At 40.8% G+C, this 27,512-nt stretch overlaps 1 protein-coding gene across 1 annotated transcript in view; it reads left to right on the top strand.

Moving 5' to 3' along the window:
* The window catches only part of mre11a (MRE11 homolog A, double strand break repair nuclease), an 86,185-nt gene that overhangs the window by 43,238 nt on the left and 15,435 nt on the right, over window positions 1-27,512 (top strand). Inside the window, exons 6-10 of the mRNA XM_056271074.1 lie at window positions 17,325-17,439; window positions 19,063-19,248; window positions 23,034-23,205; window positions 23,835-23,915; window positions 24,036-24,165. Of these exons, the coding sequence (XP_056127049.1) occupies window positions 17,325-17,439; window positions 19,063-19,248; window positions 23,034-23,205; window positions 23,835-23,915; window positions 24,036-24,165 (684 nt within the window). The remainder of the gene's footprint in view (window positions 1-17,324; window positions 17,440-19,062; window positions 19,249-23,033; window positions 23,206-23,834; window positions 23,916-24,035; window positions 24,166-27,512) is intronic.

Genomic DNA, 27,512 nt, shown 5'->3' with positions numbered 1-27,512 from the left:
ACAGAGTGTACATAAAAGTGCTAAATTACCTCCTAATATAACTGATTCTGGGCTGGCAGCTGTTTTAATTACATTGGATCTCAGTGCCGCATTTGACACTGTTGATCATTCGATTCTTTTAGACCGGTTGGAGTGTGAGGTTGGCATTCGTGGAAGAGCACTAACATGGTTCCATTCATATTTACAGGACAGAACATTCTCTGTTAATTTTGCAAATGTTTCATCCTCTGCAGTCACCTTAAAATATGGCCTCCCTCAAGGCTCTCTTTTGAGTCCTACATTGTTTGCTCTGTACATGTGCCCTCTGGGATCTATTTGTCGTCTCTATGACATTTCTTATCATATGTATGCTGATGACACACAGATCTATCTACTTCTCAAAGTCGGGAACGAACAGTCCCTCAAATCTTTGTTGGACTGTTTGAATGAGCTTAAAATTTGGCTGTCTAAAAACTTTCTCCAGCTTAATGAAAAAAAATCTGAAATTACAATATTTGGTCCACAAAATTGCAAAGAGAAGATAGCCAATATCCTTGCTCCATTAGAAATGAAGGTGAAAGATAGTGTGAGAAATCTTTGCGTAATAGTCGACTCATCGCTTAGTTTTGACAAACAGATCAATAGGTTACTGTCGTAACCCCGGTTCTCTGAAACATCGAGTGGAGAGATCCACCTATGGGAAGGGCATCCGTACCTGACCTCTGCAGAAGCATCCAGTTGCACCAAGTCTGGCTAACAGACAGAAGCGCGCAGCCAATGCCAGGTGAGGCCACACCCCCTTACCTACGGGCATATCACAGCTGGGCGTGCTGCTATTCCTCAGTAAGTATATTCGCTTCTCGTGCGGCAAGCGGGGCAAAGCTGGTGGATCTCTCCACTCGATGTTTCAGAGAACCGGGGTTACGACAGTAACCTATTGTTCTCTTTCATCATCTCGTTTCGAGATCCACCTATGGGAGAGACATGGACAGCCCAATACACTCACAGTGAGGTTCTGAAGGCCAGAGAAGGACGGTCACCTCAGAGAGGCGGTGCCTGACACGTCCCACAAACATGACCCTGCAAGTTTTCCGCCACGCTAACTGCTGTGGACAAGCAGGGCATGAAACATGCATGAGACACATACATGATAATGGCCCCCGCACCACCAATGCACATAGCTAAACCCAAGAAGGAATGCGAATGCTTGGTGACAGGAATGAAAATGGCCAGCCGGCCCATTCACTCCTCGTTGGTTAACCAAACGGGGCTGTGGGAAAGGGCTAAGAGGACCGTCCCCCTAGGACCGAGTGTGCCACCGAAGTTCTGGTGACATCCAACCGGTAGTAACGCTCAAAGGTATGAGGAGAGGCCCAGCTGGCCGCGGAGCAGATGTCCTGCAGTGGCACTCCCCTGAACAAAGCCCAAGAGGCGGCTAAGCCCCTTGTGGAATGAGCTCTGATGCCCCTTGGGGCTGCACTCCCTTTGCTTCATAAGCCATAGTATAGCGTCCACAAGCCAATGTGAGAGGCATTGCTTTGAAATGGGACTCCCCTTGTGCAGGGGAGCCCTTGAAACAAAGAGCTGGTCGCTCTTGCGGAAAGCACTGGTCCTGGTCATATATGCTTGCAGAGCCCGGACGGGACACAGAGCATTCAGCCCCTGATCCTCCGGGGAGGCAAAGGGTGGAGGGTGAAAAGCGGATAGCTCCAAAACCTCCGAAGTTAACGCAGGGAAGCATTTCGGCATGAAGGCCGGGTTAGGCTTAAGGAAAACCTTATCTCCACTTAGGGAGAATTTGGCGCACGAGGGGTGAACCGAGAGTGCATGTAGCTCACTGACCCGTTTAGCAGATGCCAAGGCTGAGAGCAAAGCTGTCTTGAGGGACAGCAGCTTAAGGGAAATACTCCCCAGAGGCTCAAAAGGATACAGAGACCGCGCTTCCAGCACCATGGAGAGGTCCCACTCTGGAACAGATCTCCTGATGACCGGCAAAGAGCGGCGTGCACCCTCCATAAATCTGCGGGTTAGAGGGTGCTGCCTGACGGTGGAGCCCTCAAAACCCACATGACAGGCTGAAATCTCAGCCAGGTAGACCTTAATAGTGGAAAAGGACCTGCCTCTTTCCATGAGGTCTTGCAGGAAACACAAAATATCAGGCACCGAGCACTGATAAGATGTGAAACCACGCCCATCATACCACCCTTCGAACACTTGCCACTTACAGCCATATAGGGATCGTGTGGAAACGGCCCTGGCATTCTGAGTAGTGGCGATTACACGCGGCGGGAGCCCCAGTGCATTTAGGTTCGTCCTCTCACGGGCCAGGCCCAGAGAGCCACCCTGTCTGGGTGGGGGTGGTAAATCTCCCCGTTGGCTTGGGACAGTATGTCCGTGCGAGGGAGGAGGCGCCATGGCTCGGCGTATAACAGAGGGAATATCTCTGCCAGCCACGGGGCTTTGGGCCACCTGGGTGCTATCAGAATGAGAGACAGGCTGTGCTCTCTCACCCTGGCCAGTGTGAAAATTATCAGGCACAGGGGAGGAAAAGCATACAGCAGCACTTTGGGCCATGGTGGGCCAGTGCGTCTGCCCCGAGGGGTGCGTCCACGTCCTTTAGCGAGAAGAACATAGGACAATGGTGATTTTCGCGCGAGGCGAAAAGATCTTCGGCTGCCTGTCCGAATCTCATCCATAACCTCTCCACTATCTGCGGGTGAAGACGCCAATCCCCGTAGATTGGGTTTACCCTCGATAGCAAATCCGCGCCTCTGTTCCGAATGCCCGGGACATGAGTCACGCGTAATGACAGAAAAACCTGTCTGCTCCACACCAAAAGCCTGTAAGCTAGAGCGTGGAGTTTCGACGAGCGCATGCCGCCCTGACGGTTGATATAAGCCACTGCCGTGGTATTATCGCACCGTACTAGAACGGGATGTCCCTGCAGGCAAGGCAGAAAATGATTCAGAGCTTTCCAAATAGTAAAAGCTCTAAATAGTTAATGTGCGCTGAACGTAGTCTGCTCAGCCACAGACGTTCACCGTTCTGCCTTCCTGGGTGGTTGCCCAGCCTGTTAAGGACTCATCTGTCGTCAAAACTTTTCGCATCGTAACCGTCCCGAGGGGGGTTCCCCGTGCGTAAAAGTTCTCGCTCTCCCAATGGCGCAGGGCCGCCAAGCAGGCGCGCGTCACCGTTACCGAGCGGCAGAGATCGCGAATCGGGCTGAAATGTAGTGACAAAACCCATTTCGTGAACGCTCTCATTCTCAGGAGACCAACAGCACAACTTGGATAGATGAAGCCATGAGACCCTGCAGCCTGAGGCATGTGCGATATTGTACTCTCGCCCCTTCTCTGAACCGAGACAGACAGTCCATCAGCGAGCGAACGCGCTGTTGGGAGAGACGCGCTCGCATGGAGACTGAGTTCAATTCCAAGCCCAGGAAAATGACATTCTGACTGGGAGTCAGATTGTTTTTGCTCACATTCACCTTGAACCCGAGGGATGTGATGTGCGCGAGCACCCGGCCGGTGTCCAGCGACACCTCCTTTGATTTGGCTATGATGAGCCAGTAAGTCAGAATTCTTAGCCCTGATAGTCTCAGGGGCGCCACGCCCACCTCCACACACAGACAGAAAGTTCGGGGACTCAAATTGCGCCCGAACGGAAGAACTGTGAATTCGTAACAAATGCCTTGGTAGGCGAAACGAAGATATTTCCTGTGTGGAGGGTAGATGCTTATGTGAAAGAAAGCATCTTTCAGATCGACTGATGTGAACCAGTCGTTCTGCTTTATGGCACAGGCGAGAGAGCCTTGTGTCACATTCTGAAATTGTATTTCCTCAAATGTTTGTTCAACACTCGAAGGTCCAATATAGGGCGGGGGCGCCACGCCTTTTGGAACATGAAAATACCAGGAATAAAAACCATGGTTTATTAGATTGGGTGGCACCATCTGAATCGCTCCCTTGTTAGGAGGGAGGAAATTTCCTCTTTCAGAATGTGTGAGGCGTTTTCTTCTGTGTGAGAAGAGAGAACGCCGTTGAAATGCGGAGGTTTTATTGCAAACTGCAGCTTGTAACCCTGGGTTACGGTACGCAAAAACCCACTCGGGCGCTGAAACGGCTTGCTAAGCCGCTTTGTGACTCGCGAGCGCCCCCGCTCGGGCCGGAGCGGGGCTGTATGGGCCCAGCTGGTTCATTTGTGATGCAAAGGCGCCATCTAGTGGGCACACTAGAGGCGACATGCAGGGCTCCAGACTAACTTTTCCACTGGTTGCACTGGTGCTACCAACTTTCTCAGTTGGTCGCACCAGCATATGATTTGGTCGCACCTTTTTTTTTTTTTTTTTGCTACATGCCATTGGGATTAATCAATGCATGCTGATGAATAGTGGTTTTAATGGACCAAGGCTAGCAAAGGCTTTCTGGGTTGCAGCAGAAATACCTGTAATATATTAATTATCATTGCCAAATTTCAGGATTTTCATGGATTTTGGACAGTAATTTTAATCTGTAATTTTAAGCATTTTACATTTGAATTATATTCTATCTATCTATCTATCTATCTATCTATCTATCTATCTGTCTATTATCATCTTTCTATCTTTTAAAAATCATTAAACATTCAAATGTATGCATTACATTTTAAAATTATTATTTTATTATTATTATAATAAACTGATACAGATTTTTCGTTATCAAAGTTTATAGTTGTAACAAAAAGTAGAAATCTCACACTCCTTACCTTCTGCATTTTATGATAATTTCCTTAATAATTTCATGAGAGTAATCGCTCGACAGAGGAAAATATAACGGCTGAAAAGACGTAGGAGGAAGGGGCTCTGTGTTTCGTGAGACCATTTTTATCATTTTTATATGCCTTAATTCGTGAATTCGTAATTGGCGCGTTTCACCATCAGTGTGCAATGCGTGTGACGTCTACGTTCGTCAATAAATAAACTGCACGTGTCTTGCGGAAGAACATTGTAGACGGAACTTCTCTCCGTTAATGTCTATGGCGAGTCACGCAGGCACTGGGCTACTCCGCAGCCGAGACGACCCCGGAATAAAATAGTCCGAATATAAACACTTATTATCGGCGTACCGTAGTGATTCAGAATAAGTCAAAAACACGGTTTGGAAAATGGATTCATGATGTAGCCTACTCGTTCATTTTGAACATAAGTTACGGACTGCAGCAGCTGATACAACGGCGTTCTGTTGCTCAAGCGTCCACTCGCACTAATGCGACCACATAACATTTTAACTCGCACATTCTCAAAAAATGGTCGCATATGCGACCAATTTGGTCGCAGTCTGGAACCCTGACATGCAGGGGTTCGGAGGGATTTCCTCTCTCTGCAGTGAGAAGTTTTCTCTGCGGAGAGAGGTCTTCTCTCCAAAACGAATTCATTTGATTCGTAGCTTTGTGTGTTTTGTGTTGGGCAAACACTGGGGCTTCGGCAAAACACAAAACTCTGGCCTTTATTGCCAGAGTGAGGAGAACATAGTGTGGTGTCCACTGTGCTGAACTTTCCCTCACAAGGTGCCCCCAGAAGTGGGGGAAAAACACATATCTCCTGAACACATGAACTGGGCAGTCTCAAGTGCAGGCAGAAAAATAATATCCGCGGAGAGAGATACTCTCTCTGTAACGGATTTATGTTATTTTTTTATTTATTTTTTATTTTTTTTAAAGTGTTATTTAGTTATGTGTGTGTTTTGTGTTGGGGAACACAGGGGCCTTCCACACACAACGTCCACTAAAAACACATGGGCTGGACAGCCGGAACTGAGCTGTGTGAGCCCAGCTGGTTGATTTGTGAGGCAATGGCGCCCTCTTGTGGACGGACTCAGGGCGACATGCATGGGATTAGAGAGATTTGCTCTCTATGTTGGCAGACATATAAATCTGCACGAATTAATTTGATTCGTTTATTAAATGTTTTTTTTAGTAATGTGTGTGTTTTGTGTTGGGAAACACTGGGGCCGAAGCCTTTAATAACTGGGTGAGGGGAACCAAGTGCGTGCGGTGTGGTAACACTGCTATGTACTTTTCCTCACGACAGCCCCCCCTGTAACTTGTTGTTGTGGGGGGGAGGGGGACACACACACACACAACGTCCACTAACACACGGGCTGGGCAGCCACGAGACGGGATTAACAGACCGTAGGTGGGAGACCCTGAGTTAACGTTACTCCCAATGGTCGAACAACAGGCAGGCCGCTTGCGTTCGGGACCCCCTTCCTAGGAAGGCATAAGTTTAAAACCTCAACACGTAATCGTAACACATCAAGGCCCGTGAGACTGTGTTAACAGTCTAGCGGGACGATCCAGCCGTGCTTATGAGCATCGCGAACGCTGGAAAAAACGTTTTTAAGAGTTGTTTCCTCAGGCTGGGCGGTGGTCCCAGCGTTTACCCGTCGTAAATATTCCTATCCTGGTCGGTGGCGCTCTGTGGAGCTGGCCACACAATGTTGAGACGAACGGCCGCTCGCTCACAAACTTCCAGGAGGATGGACTGAGGCAAAGCCGCGTGAGCGCTAGCCTAGGGAACGCTAAAAGGACCGCGTCATCCTCATCGCCGGAACCGACCGGTTCGTCAACGAGAGTGAGGTTTTCCCGCGAAGATGTCCTCTTCAGGGAATGCGGATTGGGCTGATGTCAGCTCAAATATTTTATAGAGGTGGCGCTCCGGGAGTCCCCCGGTAGCGCGTCATCATCACCGTGTCTCCCCTCCGAGTCAGAAAGGCCGAGCACGGCGCGCTGGGTCGTGCAACTAAAAGCCGGCTTAGTAAAAGCTACATGGGCAGCAATTACAATGACCGCAATTCTCCGGGTTCTCCAAAGCTTCTTGAGCGTGTTAAGCCCAAGCAGACCGCGCAGAACGAGAGGGTCCTTAGCGGCGATGAGAGCACCACACGCGGCCAGGCAGGCTCGTCGTGATAGGCTGTTCCCCGGGGGAAGCGGCTGTTTAGACGGTCACATAGCCATGGGTGGGCCAGCGGTGAAGAACTCGGAAAAATCCGTGGCGGGCAGCCATGTAAGGAGGAGCAGGTGAAGGACAGCGAGAGCTCGGGCCGCTCCGGATGCAAAAAACACAGCGGATAGGCTGAAGAAACGACTGTCACTCACGTCTGGCGGAGGCTGATCTGGCGATATGTCCTCCTGAAGACTCGAAAGTGAGCAGCGTAACGTTAATCCAACCGAACTGTGTCAATGCAGAGATCGCGAGAAGCGAATGTCAACTGAGGAATAGCAGTGCGCCCAGCTGTGATATGCCCGTAGGTAAGGGGGTGTGGCCTCACCTGGCATTGGCTGCGCGCTTCTGTCTGTTAGCCAGACTTGGTGCAATTGGATGCTTCTGCAGAGGTCAGGTACGGATGCCCTTCCCATAGGTGGATCTCGAAACGAGATGATGAAAGAGAACAATTCTGTTGTAAAGAATAGCTTTTATCACCTTAGAGTGATCTCTAAGATAAAACCCCTTCTCACTTTTAAAGATCTAGAGGTCGTTGTCCACACATTTATTACATCAAGACTAGACTACTGGAACTCTCTTTATGCAGGGATCTGCCAACGTCAACTGCGTCGTCTACAGCTGGTGCAGAATGCCGCAGCCAGGCTTCTAACTGGCACTAAAAAAAGGGACCACATTACTCCAGTACTACGCTGTCTTCATTGGCTACCGGTTCATTACAGGATTGAGTATAAGATTTTATTAATGGTTTTTAAAGCGATGCATAACATGTCCCCAAAATACATTGCTGACCTTTTAGGATCGTACAAATCAGGCAGGACATTAAGATCAACGAACCAACTTCTGCTGACAGTCCCTTATTCCAAAAAGAAGTCAAAGGGTGACCGAGCTTTCTCAGTTGTGGCTCCCAAGCTGTGAAACAGTCTTCCCTCTCATATCCGGCTAGCTCAGACCATAGAAATGTTGAAGTCTCAATTAAAAACCAGGGATGCAAACAGCGCGCTTTTCGGCGCCTCCCGCTTTTTTCACACCAGTTTGGGTGACTTATGTGAATCGTGCATATCCGAAGAGGGTTTTTTAGGGGGGGAGGGGGGAGGGTGGTCTGATTATAATTTCACCAACAGTAATTCTGGATTGCCTCCACCAAACAAGGAAATAGGAAATCAGAACACTGCGCGCCAAAACAGCAGTATGTGCGCAATCGTGAACCACTAGTGTTTCTTCTTGCTGCGTATCTTTTACTCCAACGCGTCGCTTGCGAGCTACCAGTAGCTCGTGGCCTGATTGGAGGTAGCTCGTCAAGGGGCCGTTCACATATTGTGTCTTTTGCGCGTTCAAGTTCGTTATTTCAAATGTAGGCACGCGGCAAGCGGGCTCATCATTGAAGCGACGCGCTCATTTTTTCCAGGCGGAGCGAGATGAAAACACCTCAACTTTTCAGAATGCCGCAAGCGCACCGCAGGTCATGTGACAAGAACCAACCAATCAGCTTCACCTTTTCGTAACAACATTGAAAGCTCAGTCAACGTGAAGGATGGGTATGCAACCCAAACACCCGGGTGTTTTTCTCTTCTCCGTAAATAAATCTTGTAGCAGAGCTACAGCAAGCGTTTTTCAGTGGTGGAAATCCATTAACTGTTAGCTACTATATAACTTATTTGTCGTTGTGGAGAGCGCAGTGCACGGTTGCATAGCAACGAAAGACGCCACGGGAAAATCGGACCGAATTTTACTACTACTACTATATAGTGCGTTTTTCATTGCTTGAACACAGTTTTCAAAACTCTACACACTTATCCCATGACTTTAACCACAACCTGCACAACACTGTGGATTTACAGCACTTTGTTCAAATGCTAACACACTGCTGTCAAAACTGTGAACCACACATTCAAAACGGAATAGATTTCAGCCTTGTGCCTTTCACAAACTGGCACTGCTGATTGCAATTTCAGCTGAAAGGCTGAAAACCTGTGGCCTGATGCTAGAGAGAGGCGGGATTAACCCCTCAATTATTTGTTCGAATTACAGTATATACTTTTAGTTTTTACCTTTTTTTTTCTTATTACTGTAATTCCGTAAATTACTACAGACTATTGAAGCAAACTGCCAATTTTCATTTACCTTAAAGAATTGTTATGTTCTATAAATTAATCATGTGAAAGAATGTCACTCTTTTCTTTGAAGAAAATATTACTTTGTTTGAAGTCACTGAAATTGACTAACCCTAACCCACCCTAACCCTAACCCTAACTGTAAAGATGAAAAGTTAGTATTTTCTGTATTGGTGTTTGATGCTTGTGTTTTTACTCTCAGTGTGTTCTGAGTGACAGTGTGTGTTATCTCAGTGAGGGTTGTGCAGTGTTTGGCTGCACTGAGCCTGTTTTGAGCCATGTGTTAAGAGTTGTGTTGCTTGGAATGGGTTTTGCAGGTGATGTGAACTGTTTAGCTCAGGTGACTGTTGGTAGTGCAGACTGTAGTTAGAGTTTTGCACATGTACGGTTAGCAATCGAAAAAAAACTGTAAAGGCTGAAATATGTGAGGTTTATCTTTTTATAAAACCTTTTTTGTCAACTTTATTTGAATTTAATTTGACTATGTGCCAATAGGGGTGGGCCGGGATGGCAGGGGTTGGTGGCAATGCAAGTAACTTACCGGTATCTGAGTATTTGCCGCGGGGCAAGGGGTTTGATTACCTCTCTCTTTTTTGACCATACATGTATTTGCATCCCTGAAAAACGTATCTTTTTAACCTAGCTTTTAGTTAAGTGCATTGTACATTGTAGATAGAATTTACTCTATTTTAGTTTTCACTATTTTAATTCTTTCTATACTGACCTAACTATACTGTTATGTGAGGGGGTATGTCTAAGAGTGTGTGGTCTTACCTTCATATGTCTTTATACATGAATGTCTTACTGTTTTTAGTTAACTGTGAAGCACTTTGGGCAACAACGTTGCTATTAAATGTGCTATATAAATAAATAAAAGTTGAAGTTGAAGTGATACAGAAAATTGCTTAAATTAAACATTTATTGAACAACTCCAATCAGTGCACTTGTATAAAATAAATTTTAAAGTGATGTATACGTTAAATATTAAATACACAAAATAGGCAGTGTTGGGAGTAACGCGTTACAAAAGTAATGCATTACAGTAACATATTACTTTTTGCTGTAACGCAGTAGTGTAAGGCATTACAAATCAATTTTCAGTAATATCTTACTATATTACATGTTCAGTTATGCTTGCGTTACAACACACTTTTAGTTTTAATTGTAAAAAAAACAACAACAAAAAAACACCAAGACCGCGAGACATTAACGAATGAAAAATGCAAGTAGGCTAAGTTACCTGTTCGTGGTCAGTCAATAATAGTGTGGTGTGGTGTCCAAGTTTGTAAATAAAGACTAAATGGCAGCGTCTGATATATTTTTTATAGCGATTTATTTTTAACAGGAGTGCCGTGAGGCATGATTTCGAAAAGCGGCTAATGGGTGAAAAAGAAGACTGTACATTCGCGAGATGGACGTATGCGCATTAGGCTACTCCATTTGTTCTGTGTTTTCTTTCTAAACAGTTAGGCTATGTTTAGGTGGTGTTTTTCTTGTTTTCATCACGCAATCATTTTTGATGCGGTGGTGACGCGTTCACGTAACATGATGTAAGGAAAGCAACTAAAAGCTGTCACAAAGAGCCGGCAAAAGCAATGATTATGAATATGTCAAATATAGCAAGGAGACATTTTAATTGTTTATTAATAAAGATGAAGTTGAAGTTGCTGACTCGCGATCTTCGCAGTAGTGAATGCGCCAGAGAGAAATGCACATTTCATACTGATGAGCAGGGAGCAGTCCGTTTTCTTTCGTTTTGAATCGTTCTGTTTACAAGTAGACATTTCAATATATATATATTTTTCAGGTCTGTGAAGTAGGCTACCTTATAGCCTACGCTGAGTTTCGGTTAATTTATGAGACACGCTCCAGTTCACGCGCAGGCGCCTCCATGTCGTGATTATCTATTGTCTGCTATATTTACTTCTTATTTATTAAATCCAGGCAATTGGTTGATGAAACATTGAATAAAATTAAGATACAATTAGTACAAATCGAAATTCACTTTAAAGAAATTTTTGAGGTCTTCTTTTTGAGGTCTCTGTGAAAGTTTTAAAATAGTCTTTTAGTGCCGCTTCAGAGCGGTCGCGCCCCTAACGGAGAACTGTCACGTAGGCCTACATTGTTTTTTCCTCATAAATGCGAACACGAAAAATAAAATAAAATTAATATTTTATGTTCTGTGGAGAGCCAACCCTTCTTCATCCGGTGGGTAGTATTACTTTGCCTCCTAAAAGTTAAAAAGAAAAATTGTCACGCATGAATGCGTGTATTTCCCTCATATTAAATATAAAACGCATGTGTAGACTGATATTTTTCTAATGTCTGGACTCTTTTAAGGGGGTATCCTATGGATAAACAGACGTTTCAATATGGTATTAAATGCATTTTCTGAGAATTTATATTTCAAGTTTTGACTGCAAATGTCACGTCCAAAACGCTGCAATTCCCCAATTTTAAATAATTTATCCTCAACTAGTTTTGTGGTGTAGGTCTACGTATTTTATAATGTTAACTTCAAAATTCAAATAATACTAATAGTAATTTAAAGATGTGGTAGCATTGGATCTGGACGGGAAGGATAACTCTGGGAGTTGGAAGGGGTGTGTCGCGATTCTGCAGGTTCGTGGATCTGAGTGTCGCGATTTCGGTTTCATATAGCATATCGTTACAGCCTTAGAATGTTAAGTTCTACTACTGTATAGCTATTTTAGTGAAAGTAACTCAAAAGTAATACAGGAGTAATGTAACGCATTACAATTCTTAGACAGTAATATTGTAAGGTAATGAATTACTTTTAAATTACAGTAACAAGTAATGTATAATGTATTACAGTTTGAAAGTAACTTGCACAACACTGATAGGTTATCAAAAATCTAGACTGTCAAATAAACTTTTAGATTTAAAAAAAAAATTTAAAGGGATACTCCACACAAAAATGAAAATTCTGTCATTTACTCACCCTCAAGTTGTTGCAAAACTGTATGAGTTTCTGTCTTCTGCTGAACACAAAGGAAGATATTTTGAAGAACGATTGGAACCAAAGAGTTGTTTGGCACCATTGACTTCCATAGTAGAAAAAAAAATACTATGGTGCCCCACAACTGTTTGGTTCCAATCGTTCTTCAAAATAACTCATACAGGTTTGCAACAACTTGAGGGTGAGTAAATGATGACAGAATTTTCATTTTATATTTTCTAGAAATAAAAATTCCAGATACAGCATATTCATTTTTCATCGATTCTGGCACCCAACAACACAACAAGATGACATTTAATAATAATAATAATAATTTAAGCTCCTTATGTAGCCGAATCTGTGCTGGTTTGTATTGGCCGCCTCCAGTTTTCCCTTTGTTTTGCCTCCAGCTAGCGCCGCGACGTAACTGTGACGTCGGCTCGAAATTGGTCTATAGATCACGTTCCCGGGGGCGGGTTTTACATTTTAGTGTTTGTGATGTCACTAACCCGGGAGGAAGCTTGTGTAGTCCCTACCAGCCGTTTGTTGTAGTCCTTAAAAAGCAATTTCTTTAACAGAAAATATCTCCCTTTGCTTTGAACTTTGAGCGTTGTAACTTTGCAGGTGTTATTTATGCTCAAACAGCAACATTACACACTAACTAAAGTTATAAAAGTGAAATCCTAATCAACCACTGCTTTAAAAACATATCGATATATCGTACAAACTCGATATGGCCCTAGTGTGAATATGTTCGTTTATGCTTAGGAAGACATGAAAGAGTGACATGCGCTGTGAGACGCAGCGATCTGGATGTGTGTTGCTACACACACAAAACACAAGTACCAAACTGAGAGACTTGGGTACTTTCCAGTCCGTGCGCTAAGTGTCCGACCAGTATTCTATTGGTCTAGTTGCACAACTTTTGCCAAGTGTGTCAGAGGTCCTGGGTTCTAATCCGCACTCGTATAGGGTTTTTTCTTCTAATCAAAACCGATTATGTTTATCAGTTGTTGCATATCAGGCAGGGACACGTTTGTGTATATTTTGTTTTGTAATTTCACCGGAATAGAGTGTCTCCACCACAACGGATTGAAGCGCGCATCCGAGTGAAGACTGTGCGTGAGCCACAAGAGAACACAGTATCCGCGCCACTGATCACAGCGGCAACGAGCACTTTGATCACTTGATAAAAAAATAAAATAAATAAAAACATTTCAGCGCTAGATCGCCTCTTATTTAACAAATGAACAAAATGAATGCTCTGCTAGTTAACTGGAGATGTTTTATTTATTTGTATTGGTACATTCGTGCCGTGAGATGTTTCAAAAGTGGTGGGGACAATATCAACCTTAGCAAAAAGTGGTGGGGACATGTCCCACCCGCAAATTACGCCTATACTATCACTTATCATTAGTCTTCCCTTGTCTTTTAGTCTTAGGCCAACTACCTCTTTGTTTTAAATAGGTCATTATGCTTTTCTTATGCTTTATTTGAAGGACGGCTTATAGTAATCTAAAATATTTTATATTTTTTGTCATAGTTGGAAATACTCTGGGAGTATTTAATTTTTTTAGACTATGTAACCTGACACAAATAGATAACAGATTCCCATTTCCCTGCCATTCTGTGATCGGCAATCGGCAGATCATGATTTTGGTGATCGGCCCCAAAAATGCTGATCGGAGCATCTCTATTAAAAAATGCCAAAAATCGGCCCGATTAATCGTCCGGCCGATCCATTGGTCGAGATCTAGTTGCCATTATGGGGTCATTGATGGAAGAATATCTCCACTGCGCGGGCGATGTTCTTATGGCCAGTCCATTTCTTCTAAGCTCCTGTTGACCTGAATAATACTCTAAAATAAATTATTCATTCAAGAACGTTGTGCAAGTTTAAGTCAAGTCACCCTCATTTATAAAGCGCTTTTAACAGTATGGATTGTTTCAAAGCAGCTTTACAGTTATAATAGAAATTACCGTAACAGATTGTTTAGGCTTTACAACAGCATTAGGATAAAGTTATTGTCCAGCTAAAGTTAGTTTTGATTGATTTACTTCCGTTGCGGAGATCAACAGAAAAACTCTTAACACGCTCCGGCCGCCCATCCGCACAAAACAGTGCCTGGTGTCTCGAGAACGCACTCCCTGAAATGGGTTCGAAGGTGCAAACGATTATCCGCTATCTCTGCGCAAACCACAAAAACGCAGACGGCGCGCACATGCACATCACGTCTTCAGTCCATAGGTAGGCACGTTTGTATATATATGTGCGCAGGCGTGTAGTTCTTCACAAATCAACCCTCAACAAACTACTTGTCTGGTTTAAAAAATTTATAGTAAAGAAATTTTTGTCGCGTCTGTGTAGCCACGCGAACCGGAATTATCCCGACAACATTTTAACTGTACAGAGGTAAAGGGAAGGAGGCCTTCACAGGGAGGGACTAGTGACACTTCAGGACTGGTCCTTCATCAGATCTGGATACGGCCTGGATCTGGCAGACTGCGGTAAACCTTGGGATAAACAGAGACTAAAATTAGCGTAGACGCCATCCTTCTTATGATGTAACAAGTACATCAGGATTTATGGAAAGTGTTCCCGGTTCCGGCTGATCTAAACTATGCAGCCTAACATTGAATTATAGAAGTCTATAATGTGTTGTGTATGCTAGGTCAAAGAGATGTGTTTTTAGTCGAGATTTGAACTGACAGTGTGTCAGCTTCCCGGACAATGTTAGGAAGATTGTTACAAAGTTTTGGTGCTAAATAGGAAAAGGATCTTCCGCCAGCAGTCGATTTTGATATTCTAGGTATTATCAACTGGCAGAATTTTGAGACCGCAATAGACATGAAGGACTATAATGCGTTGAGAGCTCGCTCAAGTACTGGGGAGCTAAACCATTTAGTGCTTTGTAAGTAGTCAGCAATATTTAAAAATTTGTACGATGTTTAATAGGGAGCCAATGCAGTGTTGACAGAACCGGGCTAATATTGTCATACTTCCCGGTTCTGGTAAGAACTCAAGCTGCTGCGTTTTGGACCAGCTGGAGTTTGTTTATTAAGCGTGCAGGGCAACCACCCATAATAGCATTACAATAATCTACCTTGATGTCATGAACGCATTAACTAATTGTTCTGCATTTTTAATTGAGAGCATATGACGTTATTTAGATATATTTTTACGATGAAAAAATGCGGTTTTATAGATACTACACACGTGACTTCCAAATGAAAGATTGGTATCAAAGAGCACACCCAGGTTCCCAACCGACTGGGCTTGAAGCTTTATTTTTTGTAGTTTAGCCACTGTTTCAAATAAATACCTAGGGTTTTGTTTATTTTCTTCTAATAGGGTTGAAAAATAAGCAGATCTAGCCGTTTTAAGGCCTCTCTGTATTAGGGGTGTAACAATACATCGATATGGATCGATACATCGATCAAAAGTCTAACGATACGATGCATCGATGCCACACATAAAATATCGATTATACGGTACCTTTATTTTGACACTCTCCACATCCTCACGTAATTTTTCTCAGCTGAAATAGACGCCTGACAAGATTGACTGAACCCTTTGTCACAAAAGCCGGTATTTTCCACTGTCAAGGCATCGCGAGTTCATCTTTTACAGCAGAAACGACAAGCACCCTTGTTTGTGAAACAGTGCGCAGTATTCAGGTCAGGTGACAAGCCTGCTAGTCACTTTGAAAAGACGCGCTAGCTGAGAGGAGTTTCGTCAAAGCTGATTAAAAGTGATCGAGGATGGATTTCAACGAACTTGATGAACCTGTGATATCTTCTTCGGGGCATAAAAGGATATAAGATCTGAAACTTTTTCACGGAATCTTGCTAAAACAGCAGGTTAGTGGTGAGGGAAAAGCTCTCTGTATCGCGTGTACGTTATTCACAACAACAAAGTTTGACAGGCGTCTAGATGTCAGCTGAGGAGATTAGCATTACAAAGATTAAGTGTTTTATTAAGTATCGTAGCAATTACTAGGCTTTGTTTAACTCTGAAACATGAAATGTGGAGTTATCTGCTTTTGCCACACACAAAAAATATATAGCTATAGCCTATATATAAAAAAAAATACTTTCAATGCACTTTAATTTAATAATTTACCTGTATTTTTTTTTTGTTATTATTACTTAATCAAAACAACCTCTTCTGTTAGTTCATTTGCAAAAACAGATAACTCTGTTTTTACTTGTAACTTGTAACAAACAACTTGTAAATGTCCCAATTGGGAGAGGGTGTGCAATTTTCAAAGAGTTTAATTAAACTTTCATATATTTTTAGATGCATTTGTGAGTTAATAAACGTAACTGGTTGTGTAAACTTGGCACATAATATCTAAATATCGATAAATCGATTGATAACCCTGAATCGAATCGAATCGTAATCGTATCGCGGAATTTTTTGAGGTATCGGCAATAATCGTATCGCTGGCTGAGAGAATCGATATCGTATCGTATCGTGATGAACTGTCCGATTTACACCCCTACTCTGTATGCAATCGTGCTCTCCTTCCATGAAATCCGAAATACCTCTAGTTTTTTTTTTTTTCAGTTGCGCTTCATTTTTCTGGCTGCTCTCTTAAGGGCATGAGTGTGCTCGTTGTACCACGGTGTTGGATTATTTTCTTTAATCTTGTTTAAGCACAACGAAGCAACTGTGTCTAAAGTGCTGGAAAAGAGAGTTAAAAGTTTCTGTCACAATATCGAGTTCTTCTAAGCTATCTGGGATGCTGAGGTGATGAAACTGATCAGGAAGATTATTAATAAAGCAATCTTTAGTGGCAGAAGTGATAGGTCTAACATATTTGTGACAGAGTCGGCTTTGCAGCCTTGGCTAAATGAAGTATACACAAGACATATAGATAATGATAATGATCTGAGATGTCATCGCTCTGCTGCAGAATTTCAACGGCATCAACATTGATTTCATGTGATAATATTAGATCTAGAGTATGATTACGACAATGAGTATGTCCTCGTCCTGACACGTGTTGTCTAACTCCAATAGAGTTAAGAATGTCTTTAAAAGCGCTGAGAAATGTCTGTGAAAGCGCTATATAAATGCAGTCCATTTACCATCTGCAGCCAGTACTAACTCTGATAGAAAGTCAGCAAATTCTTTGATAAAGTCTGTATGGTGCCCTGGTGGCCTGTATACAGTAGCCAGCACAAATCTCAAACTTGATTTATCATTTACACCTAGATGTTACATTAAAAGGGTTATACAAATTTTGCAGGACATTTTGAAGAATAAAGTGTATTGTACTTTCAGGTTCCATTCCAGATGAGAGACTCTACCGGATGTTCGTCAATAACCAGGTGACAATGCTTCGGCCACGAGAGGATGAAGATGCCTGGTTCAATTTATTTGTCATCCATCAAAACAGGTTTGGGAACCCATTTGTGTTTTACATTCTCTTTTTAAGTATTATTATTAGTTATTTAATGCATAAAAGCAGAACATCTTAGCGAGTGCAGACGTGGTGGAATGGTCCCATATCCTACCCATTCCTCAAGCATACATGCATATCTCTATCTGAGAATAGGTGGTGCTATAATATTCATATTTACATCTTATTTCCTTATATTTCCTTATAACTTTCGAATCGTATTGGCTAAAGTATTTTTCCTTCTGATTCCTTGAGGTCTGAAGAAACATTGGCCATGTTTAATTCCATCTTTGTATGTTTGCAAAAAATTTGGAATGTAAAACCTAAAGATCCTCTTGACAAAATGAAATAAGCCAATTATTTTCTGGGGGCTCATCTATATCTTCTAAAAACAAAATCCGTGAAACTTGTTACATGAAGACAACAGGACATTCTGAGAATGCAAACAACGTCAAACTCCGTCCATAGATGCCAGTCAATTTTAAGTTGATTTTATTTGTATAGTAGGGCTGTCAATGTTAATGAGTTAACGCATGTGATTAATTCAAAATCCTTAACGTGTTAAAATAATTGAACACAAATAAATTACTGAAGCACGTGAAATTGTGTCATTAACGTAAATTACGTCACAAACATAAATTACGTCACATAGTTAGGTGATTTAGAAGGAGGTTATCACACTGAGCATCTACAATATATTTACATGGTCCACCTGTGTATTTTCAGCTGGAGATCTAGGCGGTTAACTGAAGAACCAGTCGTATCATTTTGTTTACCCCAATAATTATGTTAAAAACAATAAATATTACTTGGTTAAGAGTGGTTATCTTAAGCAGATGAAGTGTCGTTTTAGACAGTTAACTGATAAGTCTTTTCCCTTGCACTCTGGGGCTTACAGAATGTCCTTACTCTTACACACACACTCACTCACACACACACACACACAATCGTGCACAGCTGGGGCGTCATTTATAACTGTTGTGTACGCACAAAACAGGCCCTGAAAGAGTTGTAATTTATAAGAACAAACTTGACGGGAAAATTTGCGCACTTACAAGCAAACTCTGATCCATGCGTACGAACATTCTGGAGACCAAGCAGTTTGGCGACACCGATGGTGAGCTGGAGTTAAACGGCTTTTTGGTCACTTTTAGACAGAAAATTTAAAGAAAATTACACATATACAGCAAAATAATACAAATATAATTTCACTCTAGCCCATCACTTGAAGCAAACATCCATCCCTTCTTAAATGTCTGTGTTAGCGAGCGCGTTGGGCCGTTTAGTGAAGGAAAAACGTAAATCTTCATTATGGGTCCTAATCATAAATACAGTGCATGTTCACAATAACAGTTTAAATAAATAAAATAATGATTTAAACTATGTTTTACATCTGATATACACATTTAGATTAAATATGCCATTCTCATTAATGGAGTTAAGCACTTAAATTACATAAAATCATTACTGAGAAGTTATAAGTTAAATATATTATAATATAAATATAAATATTTGCTGTGAATGCAATGCTTTTGAACACTTTTCCTGTGACATGCTGTGTTGTAATGTTTCAAGGATTGCTTACCATGATAAAAAAAATTTAATTGTGTATTTTTGCAGGAGTAAGCATGGGGCGACTAACTACATCCCGGAACAGTTTTTAGATGATTTCCTGGATTTGGTGGTGTGGGGTCATGAGCATGAGTGTAAAATTGCTCCAGTCCGTAACGAACAACAGCTCTTCTACGTCACACAGCCTGGCAGCTCCGTCATTACCTCACTGTCACCAGGAGAAGCGGTTAAAAAGTTTGTGTGCCTGCACTCATATACACATACAGTACACAGTTCTTCTGCTATTGAATGATTCTGAATGGTCATTGGTCAGTTTCAGATGCTCTTGCATAGAAGTTGTGCTGCTGTGGTAGGGCTATGCCATTTCAGTTTTACAGTGTGCAGAACACCATTTTATTTGGTCTCTGTTTAAAAAAATCCCACACTTTAGATTGGGCCAGATATTTTTGTAAAATTGACTGATTGACTGATAAAATTGACTGAAAATTGACTGATCACGCATGCCCGTGAGCCATCATTGGGGAACATAAACAGCGTGACTAATATCTAATAATTTACGCAATCAGCGTAATCGTTTACATCTGATGGTCTTCTCTGCTCACTCTGGGGTACATCTGTGCCTACCTGCAGTCATAAATGCAGTTTCACCTGACAAAGTTTGCATACGATATGTTGATCATTTTAATTAATTGCAAACTTCACCTAGAGGCAGACAGTGCCTTTCTGTTATCAAATACAATCAACTTGTTTCCACGCTGCACAGCTCCACTTGATGCCTTTAGATTTATCATGGATTCGCTGCATTAACGGCCATCAAAGCAACATTTAGTGAAATTCATGTAGTATTTTTGGTGGGGGCGACAGCACATAATAATACTGTGCATGCCAACCTCCTTTAGAAATGTCCTTATGATGTCATGATTACAATTTATGAACATGTAATTTTGACCTGTTATTTATTTTATAAAAAAAAAAAAAACTTACTTTTTTGTAGAGCACAAAAGGATTTACGAATCTACACTCAACGCTTTCCATATAATGACAGTTTAAAGACCATAATACACTTCAGGAGTGGAACAGACCTAAATTCTATTAGTTATCAAAAATAACCTTCCCTTTCACCAATGTCAGAAATCATATTCATGTCCGCATTCAGATTTAATAAGTTCCGTTGGTGGCATTAATTCTCACTTGCCACATGCTCCAGTTTGAAAATGCTGAATGGAGAACAAAATTTGAGAACAGCAGTGGAGTGTACTTATATGCAGTGTTGCCACAGTTACTTTGAAAAAGTAACTTAGTTACTTTACAGATTACTTGATTTTAAAAGTAACTTAGTTACTTTACAAGTTACTTTATTAGTTACATTTAGCAACTGCTGAAAACATCCCTTTTTAACAGTAATGTCAACAATGTATCTCCTGACATTTTAAGTTGAACTTAAAAACTATTTCCTGAAAAAATACATGTTTTTATAAAAATAAAATAAAGACAGTCTTTCTTGGCTTCACTTAACATATGTTTTAAAAAAAATAAAAATAATGACAGTCTTTCTTGAATTAACTTAACATAAATACTTGTTTTTTAAAATAAAAATTTAAATAAAGACAGTCTTTCTTTACTTCACTTAACATAAATACTTGTTTTTTAAAATAAAAATTTAAATAAAGACAGTCTTTCTTTACTTCACTTAACATAAATATTTGTTTTTCTAAAACATAAAACAAAAGACAGTCTTTCTTGACCCGACACCCAATCACTAGTGAACGCGCCAGAGAGAAATGCACATTTCATACGGATTACATAAGCAGAGAACAGTCTGTTTTCTTTCTTTTTGAATTGTTCTGTTTATAAGTACACATTTCGAGCTTTCTATAGATATATTTCTCAGGTGTGTGAGGCAAGTATATAGGCCTACCTTATACTAGGGCTGGGGAAAAAAATATCGATTTCTCGATATTAATCGATTCTCAGTTTTACGAACCGATATCGATTCTTAAATCTCAAGAATCGATTAGTCATCCTGTTTTCATTTGATGAATGAATGGAACATTGTAGCGCGCATCCCATCCAATAAATCGCAATAATCTTTGTGCTTTGTTACTATTGATACTAAATAAAGTCTCAAATTTCAAATTACGTCCATTTTCTTACGAAATTCAAAAACATAAATACCGTTTTGGCCCTGTGCCGTGAGATCGCTCTGGCTCAGCTCCGCTCAAGAGAAGCAGCAGCGCGGAGCGCACATGATCTCCTCTTCTGCCTTAATAATACCAGTTACAGCACGAAATAAACATGAATGAACGTCTGAAAGTGTGTTAAAAGATCGAAATCCATATCATGTCACATGGAATCGCTCAATCAGTGTTTCAACCGTGGAAAGACGTCAGTAAAACAACTTGTAAACAATGTCATGTAACGTTACATTTACCTCAGAAAAACCATATGTGACCATAAACTCGTTAGTCAGCTAGAAAAATTAACTCTAAAGAGGAGCCTTTTGTTAAATATATACACCATATTACATATTCATTATAATTTTTAATGTTCTTCAATATTTAATGCATGTTTGAATAAATCTGGCAAGTTTTTATGACAGCCAGCATTAAAATGTTTATATTTCATATAACTTTATTATTATAAAAATAAATAAAAGTGTAATTTAAGTGTTTGTATAGCTACAAATCAGTTAATTTTTACCTTCAATATTATAGTAGGCTAATGAAGCCTAGTAGGCTACAACTGACTCCCATAATTTACAGCATTAGTTAAGAGATTTGTTTTCCTTGAGAAAATTTGCCATGTATTGTACCTGATATCCAAAATAATCAATATTGAATCGAATCGAATCGGAATCGAATCGAATTGCAAGCTTGTGAATCGAAATCGAATCGAATTGTGAAATTTGTGTCAATACCCAGCCCTACCTTATACGCTGTGTTTCGGTTGTTCACGCGCCGGCGCCTCCGTGTCGTGATTATCTATTGTCTGCTATATTTACTTTTTATTTATTAAATCCAGGCAATTGGTTGATGAAACATTTATTAAAATTAAGATACAATTTATACAAAACGAAATTCACCTTAATGAAAGGCTTTGTGCTTTCTGTTTGATGTCTCTGTGAAAGTTTTAAAGCAGTCTTTTAGTGCCGCTTTCAGAGCGGTCACGTCCGTAACAGGAACTGTCATGTAACATTGTTTTTCCCTCATAAATACGTACACGAAAAATAAGACAAAATGAATATTTTATGTTCTGTGTAGAGCCAGCCCTTCTTCATCCGGTGGGTAGTATTACTTTTTGTACTTTTGCCAACTAAAAGTTAAAGTTTTTTGTGTCACGTCCGTTACAGATGTGTATTTCCCTCATATTAAATATAAAACGCATGTGTAGACTGATATTTTTCTAATGTCTGGACTCCTTTATTAAGGGAGTATGGATAAACAGACGCTTCAATATATTAGTATTAAATGCATTTTCTGAGAATTTACATTTCAAGTTTTTAATCTCAAATGTCACGTCCATAACGATGGAATTGCCCAATTTTAAAGAATTTATCCTCAACTAGTTTTGTGGTGTAGGTCTACGTATTTTATAATGTTAACTTAAAATAATACGAATAGAAATTTAAAGATGTGGTAGCATTGGATCTGGACGGGACGGATAGCTAACTCTGGGAGTTGGAAGGGGTGTGTCGTGATTCTGCCTTCTCACACACATTTCAGTTTCATATCGCATATCTGCCATCATTTCTACTAAAGAAAATGACAAAAATAGTAACGCACAGTAACTTGGATAAGTAACTTTAATCGGATTACTGGTTTGGAAATAGTAACGCGTTAGATTACTCGTTACTGAAAAAAGTGTTCAGATTAGAGTAACGCGTTACTGGCATCACTGCTTATATGGTACTTTAATGCCGTTTTATTGGTCCTGAATGTGTCCGTTTATTTCAGTGTATTTCAAGTTTAAGTATATTCGAATACGTGATATATTTTTTGTTGTCTCTGGGTTTTCCACAGGCACATTGGGTTGTTGAGAGTGAAAGGGAAAAAAATGAATCTTCAGAAAATTCCTTTACAGACCGTCAGGCAGTTCTTCATTCAGGATGTAACACTCTCAGATCACCCTGACCTTTTCAGCCCAGAGCAACCCAACGTCATGCTCAAAGTCATGGCTTACTGCCAGGAGAAGGTACAGATGCCCACAGACACACACGGGGGTAACTGAGGTATTCAGGAACTTCATGAGAATCTATAGTTGTTAACTGTACTTTGTAGTAAAACAAAAAGAAAATGGTATATTTTTTAGTATCAATGCTGAGAGATTATGTCAAAATTTACATTTATCAGACACAATTATCCAAAGCAACTAAAAATGTTAAGTACATTTAAGTGAAATGACTTGATTTTGTCCATCGGGAATTGATTGGGATTGTCATTCTCAATGTGATTGACAATGATGCAGAACTGAACAGCAAAAATATTGTTTTACCAAGGTTGCATCAAAGTCTACTTATGAATTTTGCTTTTAGGTTAATTTTAAATGGTTAGCAGCATGACATTTTCATTTAGCAGACACCTTTTACCTTTTTTATTATTATTTTTTATTTTTATTTACAGACACTTAAAGCATTTCTGATTTTAGTTATAAAAAGTACATGCTAGTACAAAGATGCTGGTTAGTCACTGAGGTGTGTAGCAAGAGACTACTGTTTTCCCTCTATTTGAAGATTATTCCACTATTGAGGTACAGTGAGTGTAAAAGTTCACAGGAATAACTGGACATTGCTTTTTTTTTTTTTTACCCTTTCGTTCTTTTAGGTTGAAGAGATGCTTGAAGAGGCAGAGCGAGAGAGACTTGGAAATCCCCTTACTCCTGAGAAACCTCTCATCAGACTACGAGTATGTATCAGTCACACACCCTCTCGTTGTCTGGATTTACTGTTTGTTATTTTCTCAGTTCATAAAATACTGGGTGAAATACAATGCATCTTTCTCTTTCATGTGCCTCTTTCTCTCCAGGTTGATTACAGTGGGGGTTTTGAAGTGTTTAACACTATGCGCTTTAGTCAGAAATTTGTAGATCGAGTGGCAAATCCCAAAGACATCTTGCATTTCATCAGACACAGAGAGGCCAAAGACAACATTAAAGGCAAGTCGCACATATCGGTAACACTTTATAATAAGTATACAGTAATAAAGTACTTACAAATCATTTGCATTAGTTTATAGTTCATAGTGAACCGGAACCGGAATTATCCTGACCATGTTTTATCTGTACAGAGGTAAAGGGAAGGAGGCCTTCACAGGGGAGAGACTAGTTGACACTTCAGGACTGCGTTGTCGTCGTGTCCAGAAGCAGGTCCTTCATCAGATCTGGATCCGGCCTGGATCCGGCGGACTGCGGTAAACCTCGGGATAAACAGAGAGACTAATATTAGCGTAGACGCCATCCTTCTTATGCTGTACATCAGGATTTATGGAAAGTGTTCCTGGTTCCGGCTGATCTAAACTATGCAGCCTAACATTGAATTATAGAAGTCTATAATGTGTTATGTGTATGCTAGGTCAAAGAGATGTGTTTTTAGTCTAGATTTGAACTGACTGAGTGTGTCTGCTTCTCCGGCAACCACCCATATAATAGCATTACAATAATCTAGCCTTCAGGTCATGAACGCATGAACTAACTGTTCCACATTTGTCATTGAGAGCATATGACGTAATTTAGATATATTTTTAAGATAAAAATATGCGGTTTTACAGATACTAGACACGTGACTTTCAAATGAAAGGTTGGTATCAAAGAGCACACCCAGGTTCCTAACTGACGACGAAGACTTGACAGAGCAGCCATCAAGTGTTAGACAGTATTCTAGGTTATTATGTGAGGAAGTTTTTTGTCCAATAGTTAGAATCTCTGGGGGGTTTTTTCTGAATTAAGTATTAGGAAATTACTAGTCATCCAGTTCTTTATATCAGCTATGCATTCAGTTAATTTTGTGATTTGGTAAGTTTTGTCAGGGCGTGAAGAAATATAGAGCTGAGTATCATCAGCATAACAGTGAAAACTAATGCCATGCTTCCTAATGATATCTCCTAAGGGTAGCATCTACCCTTTTTTATTTATGACATCTCTTCATTTACTGCTACAAACTTTCTAAAAAGGAACATAGTTGTGAAGATACTGCTTTTTCTAGTATCTTTGACAGGAAAAGTAGATTCGAGATCGGCCTGTAATTGACTAATTCTGTAGGATCAAGCAATTATCGAGATGTGATGCCAATCAATGGCTACACAACTGGTTGATTTTTTATATCGTTGCCAAATGCAAACTATTCTAGCCCCGGCTTCTAGCCCCGGCTAATAACTATAAGGTACTAATATTAGTAACATTATGAATTTCTATAAAACTGCTTTTACAAAAAAAAAAAACCACTATACAAATAAAATGTATTTGAATGCGTTGATCATTGTAGCCAATCACAGACATTATGTTGAGCGTGTGAACACAATGGCCAATCAGGCGTTTAAGAATCCGCTCATCAGCACTTAAAATGCTTGGGGGAAATGCTGGTATCGTCACATACCCAAGTCGGTACCTTTGACAACACTATTTCTTCCCATGGTTATTTTAAACTGATGGCCATTTAATTAATGGCAAAATTAATAATGCAGAACAATTAGTTCATGCGTTCATGACATCAAGGCTAGATTATTGTAATGCTATTATGGGTGGTTTCCCTGCACGCTTAATAAACAAACTACAGCTGGTCCAAAATGCAGCTGCTAGAGTTCTTACCAGAACCAGGAAGTATGACCATTGGCTACCTATTAAACATCGTATACATTTTTTAATATTGCTGATAACTTACTTACGCATTATAGTCCTTCACGTCTATTGCGATCTCAAAATTCCGGCCAGTTGATAATACCTAGAATATCAAAATCGAGTGCTGGCGGTAGATCATTTTCCTATTTAGCACCAAAACTTTGGAACAATCTTCCTAACATTGTCCGGGAAGCAGACACACTCTGTCAGTTCAAATCTAGATTTAAAAAAAACATCTCTTTGGCCTAGAATACACATAACACATGAAATGTTAGGCTGCATAGTTTAGATCAGCCGGAACCGGGAACACTTTCCATAAATCCTGATGTACTTGTTACATCATAAGAAGGATGGCGTCTACGCTAATTTTAGTCTCTCTGTTTATCCCGAGGTTTACCGCAGTCTGCCGTATCCAGATCTGATGAAGGACCAGCTCCTGGACACGACGACAACGCAGTCCTGAAGTGTCACTAGTCCCTCCCTGTGAAAGCCTTCTTCCCTTTACCTCTGTACAGATAAAACGTTGTCGGGATAATTCCGGTTCGCGTGGCTACGTGGACGCGACAAAAAATTCTGTATTATACATTTTTAAGACCAGACAAGTAGTTTGTTGAGGGTTGATTTGTGAAGAACTGCAAGTCTGCGCACATATATATTCAAATGCGCATACCTATGGACTGAAGACGTGATGCGCATGTGCGCCGTCTGCGTTTTCGGGGGTTTGCTTTTTTGATTTTTGCGCAGAGAAACCTTCGAACCTATTTCAGGGAGTGCGTTCTCGAGACACCAGGCACTGTTTTGTGCGGATGAGCGGCCGGAGCGCGTTAAGAGTTTTTCTGTTAGAATGGTGTCGTGTTAGCGGTCCCTAAGTTAATAACTAATGATCTTCACAACGGAAGTGAATCAATCAAAACTAACTTTAGCTGGACAATAACTTTATCCTAATGCTGTTGTAAAGCCTAAACAATCTGTTACGGTAGTTTCATGACATGCTTCTCATTGTAGGTTTCTTTACATTCTGACTCAGTCAGACGGGACACAGAATGATTGTGTTAAACAGTCTAAGCAAGGGTTAGGTTATTCTGAATCTTAAATTGTTGATGGGAAGTTAGATACTGTGAGTTCAGAGAAACACTGCAGTTGCACTATTAATTACAGTATTGCTGAATAGAGGGAATGCATTAACGTCACTTCCCCGCCGGAACACGCCCCCCTCAGCGGGACTGAGTGGCAGAAGAGCTGCTGCGTGACTGGAGTTAATAGGGGAAACTGCGTTAACGCGAGTAAAACAAACTATTATCAGTTTAAACTAAAAGTTGGACTCGATATAGTGTTCCTTACAACTTATCAAAGATCCAGTGATCCATGGATATTGACATGCAGCCAGGAATCGTGTTTCCTGACATTTATATGTGCCTGATTTCGACGCCGGGGAAATAAATGAAGAAAATTTGCCTGTAAACGTTTTATATAAATACAATATAGATAGGTCTAAATCCGAGTGATCACTTACATTAATGTTATACTGTATATCATCATATCGTCCAGCCCTAAAACTTGTATAGTTTTTTGTCAGTGTTTATTTAAAAACATCCAATTATGCAGAATATAGTCTGTTCTGTAGCTTTTTGCAGTCTGTAAAAATATACAGTACCTCAGATTTCTGGTCA

Source organism: Rhinichthys klamathensis, unplaced genomic scaffold (genome assembly GCF_029890125.1).
Source record: "Rhinichthys klamathensis goyatoka isolate OS25496 unplaced genomic scaffold, OSU_Roscu_1.1 h1tg000014l_1, whole genome shotgun sequence".
Taxonomy (NCBI): domain Eukaryota; kingdom Metazoa; phylum Chordata; class Actinopteri; order Cypriniformes; family Leuciscidae; genus Rhinichthys; species Rhinichthys klamathensis.
The sequence above is the reverse complement of the archived record's forward strand: the minus strand, read 5'-3'. Positions and strand labels throughout refer to the sequence as shown.